The following is a 1,780-nucleotide window of genomic DNA, read 5'->3' as shown; positions in this document are numbered from 1 at the left end:
TGCGGGAGTCCGCGGGCGCCGTCGCAGGGGCACGAACCCGACGAATCCGAGGAGGAGGCCGGGGACGTGGAGTCTGAGTGGCCGGCCCAGCCCCAGCCCTGGGCGAAGATCCAGTGGTCGTGGCCAAGGAGGCTCTGCGGAGGAGGCGACTGGGCCATGGCCGGGCTGCAGGCTCTGGGAGGCTGGGCTAGCCACCTCCAGGCTTGAGCTTTTATGTTGCCCAAAGGTGTGAGGTGGCCCCCCGCCAGGTTACAGAGAGGTGTCAAAACCCACAGAGCCTAGGGAAGGTCTGGGCAGGGGGCCCCTGGGAAAGCGGGCCCATTTGCGGAGGTGTGGATTCTGACTCCTTGGGAGCTCTAAATGGAGGCCCTTGCAGCCCGGGAAGTATGGGAGGAACAATTCGCATCTGGATGGAGCTGCTAAGCTTCTCACCATGCTCCCACCCACGCCCCCGCCCCCGTCCACTGCTCACGGTGAGTGCCCGGGAGCCCGGCAGTGGCAGGTAGTGCCATGGTCTGTGGGTGCCTCAGGGACCCCGTGAGGAGTGGGTGCCTCTCTTATCACTAACCTCTAGGAGGTCTGTGCCCAGGACGCGGTGCCTACTGTTGTATTAAATAAGGCATCAAGACAAGCCCGGAGGGCCCTACCCATGGTGACTGAGGCAGAAGTGCAGGTGGGCCCTTCTGGGGTCCCCAAAATCCACAGTTTCTGATTTGTTGAGTGACACCAAGAAAGGCATCTCACTGCCCATGGTCTGTTTCTGGTCTTGAGAAATGGAATAGGTCAAGTGGGGGAAGAGGAGTTGTACCCTAGGTGATGGAAACCTGCAAAGGTCGGTCCCCAAGCCAACCTCTTTATTGGCTGTGACCTTGGTTAAGTTATTTAGCTCCTCTGAGCCTCAGATTCCCTCATCGGTACCAATAGTGATACAAAATACCTTTGTCTAGGATGGTTCCTGGACTAAATACAACAATCCCTGTAAAACACTTAACGCCCGGCCGGGCGCGGTGGCTCAAGCCTGTAATCCCAGCACTTTGGGAGGCTGAGACGGGTGGATCACAATGTCAGGATATCGAGACCATCCTGGCTAACCCGGTGAAACCCCGTCTCTACTAAAAAATACAAAAAACTAGCCGGGCAAGGTGGGGGGCGCCTGTAATCCCAGCTACTCCGAGGCTGAGGCAGGAGAATGGCATAAACCCGGGAGGCGGAGCTTGCAGTGAGCTGAGATCCGGCCACAGCACTCCAGCCTGGGCGATAGAGCGAGAGTCCGTCTCAAAAAAAAAACAAAAACAAAAACAAAAACCACTTACGCCCTGGCAAGTGAGCTGAAGGTTTGCCATGATCGTTTTATAAAGAAGGCACTGGCCAGGCGTGGTAGCTCACACCTGTAATCCCAGCACTTTGGGAAGCCAAGGAGGGGTGGATCACCTGAGGTCATGAGTTTGAGACCAGCCTGGCCAACATGGTAAAACCCCCGTCTCTACTAAAAATACAAAAACCAGCCGAGTGTGGTGGCAAGCGCTTGTAATCCTAGCTACTCAGGAGGCTGAGGCAGGAGAATTGCTTGAACCCAGGAGGTGGAGGTTGCAATGAGCCGAGATCGTGCCACTCCACTCCAGCCTGAGTGACAGAGCAAGACTGTGTCTCAAAAATAAATAAACAAATAAATAAATAAATAAATAAAATGAAAAGAAGGTACTTACATTTCAAGGCACTAATGGGCATTATTCATTTAATTCATATTTATTTATTCTTTTTTTTTTAAACAGACTTGCTC

At 54.0% G+C, this 1,780-nt stretch overlaps 1 protein-coding gene across 1 annotated transcript in view; it reads right to left on the bottom strand.

The window, feature by feature from the left end:
• Nucleotides 1-158, bottom strand: part of MESP2 (mesoderm posterior basic helix-loop-helix transcription factor 2) — a 2,308-nt gene extending 2,150 nt beyond the window's left edge. Inside the window, exon 1 of the mRNA XM_011986346.1 lies at nt 4-158. Coding sequence (XP_011841736.1) covers nt 4-158 — 155 coding nt within the window. The remainder of the gene's footprint in view (nt 1-3) is intronic.
• Nucleotides 159-1,780: the final 1,622 nt, after the last annotated feature.

The sequence above is a fragment of the Mandrillus leucophaeus genome, unplaced genomic scaffold (genome assembly GCF_000951045.1).
Source record: "Mandrillus leucophaeus isolate KB7577 unplaced genomic scaffold, Mleu.le_1.0 Scaffold297, whole genome shotgun sequence".
Classification (NCBI taxonomy): Eukaryota; Metazoa; Chordata; class Mammalia; order Primates; family Cercopithecidae; genus Mandrillus; species Mandrillus leucophaeus.
The sequence above is the reverse complement of the archived record's forward strand: the minus strand, read 5'-3'. Positions and strand labels throughout refer to the sequence as shown.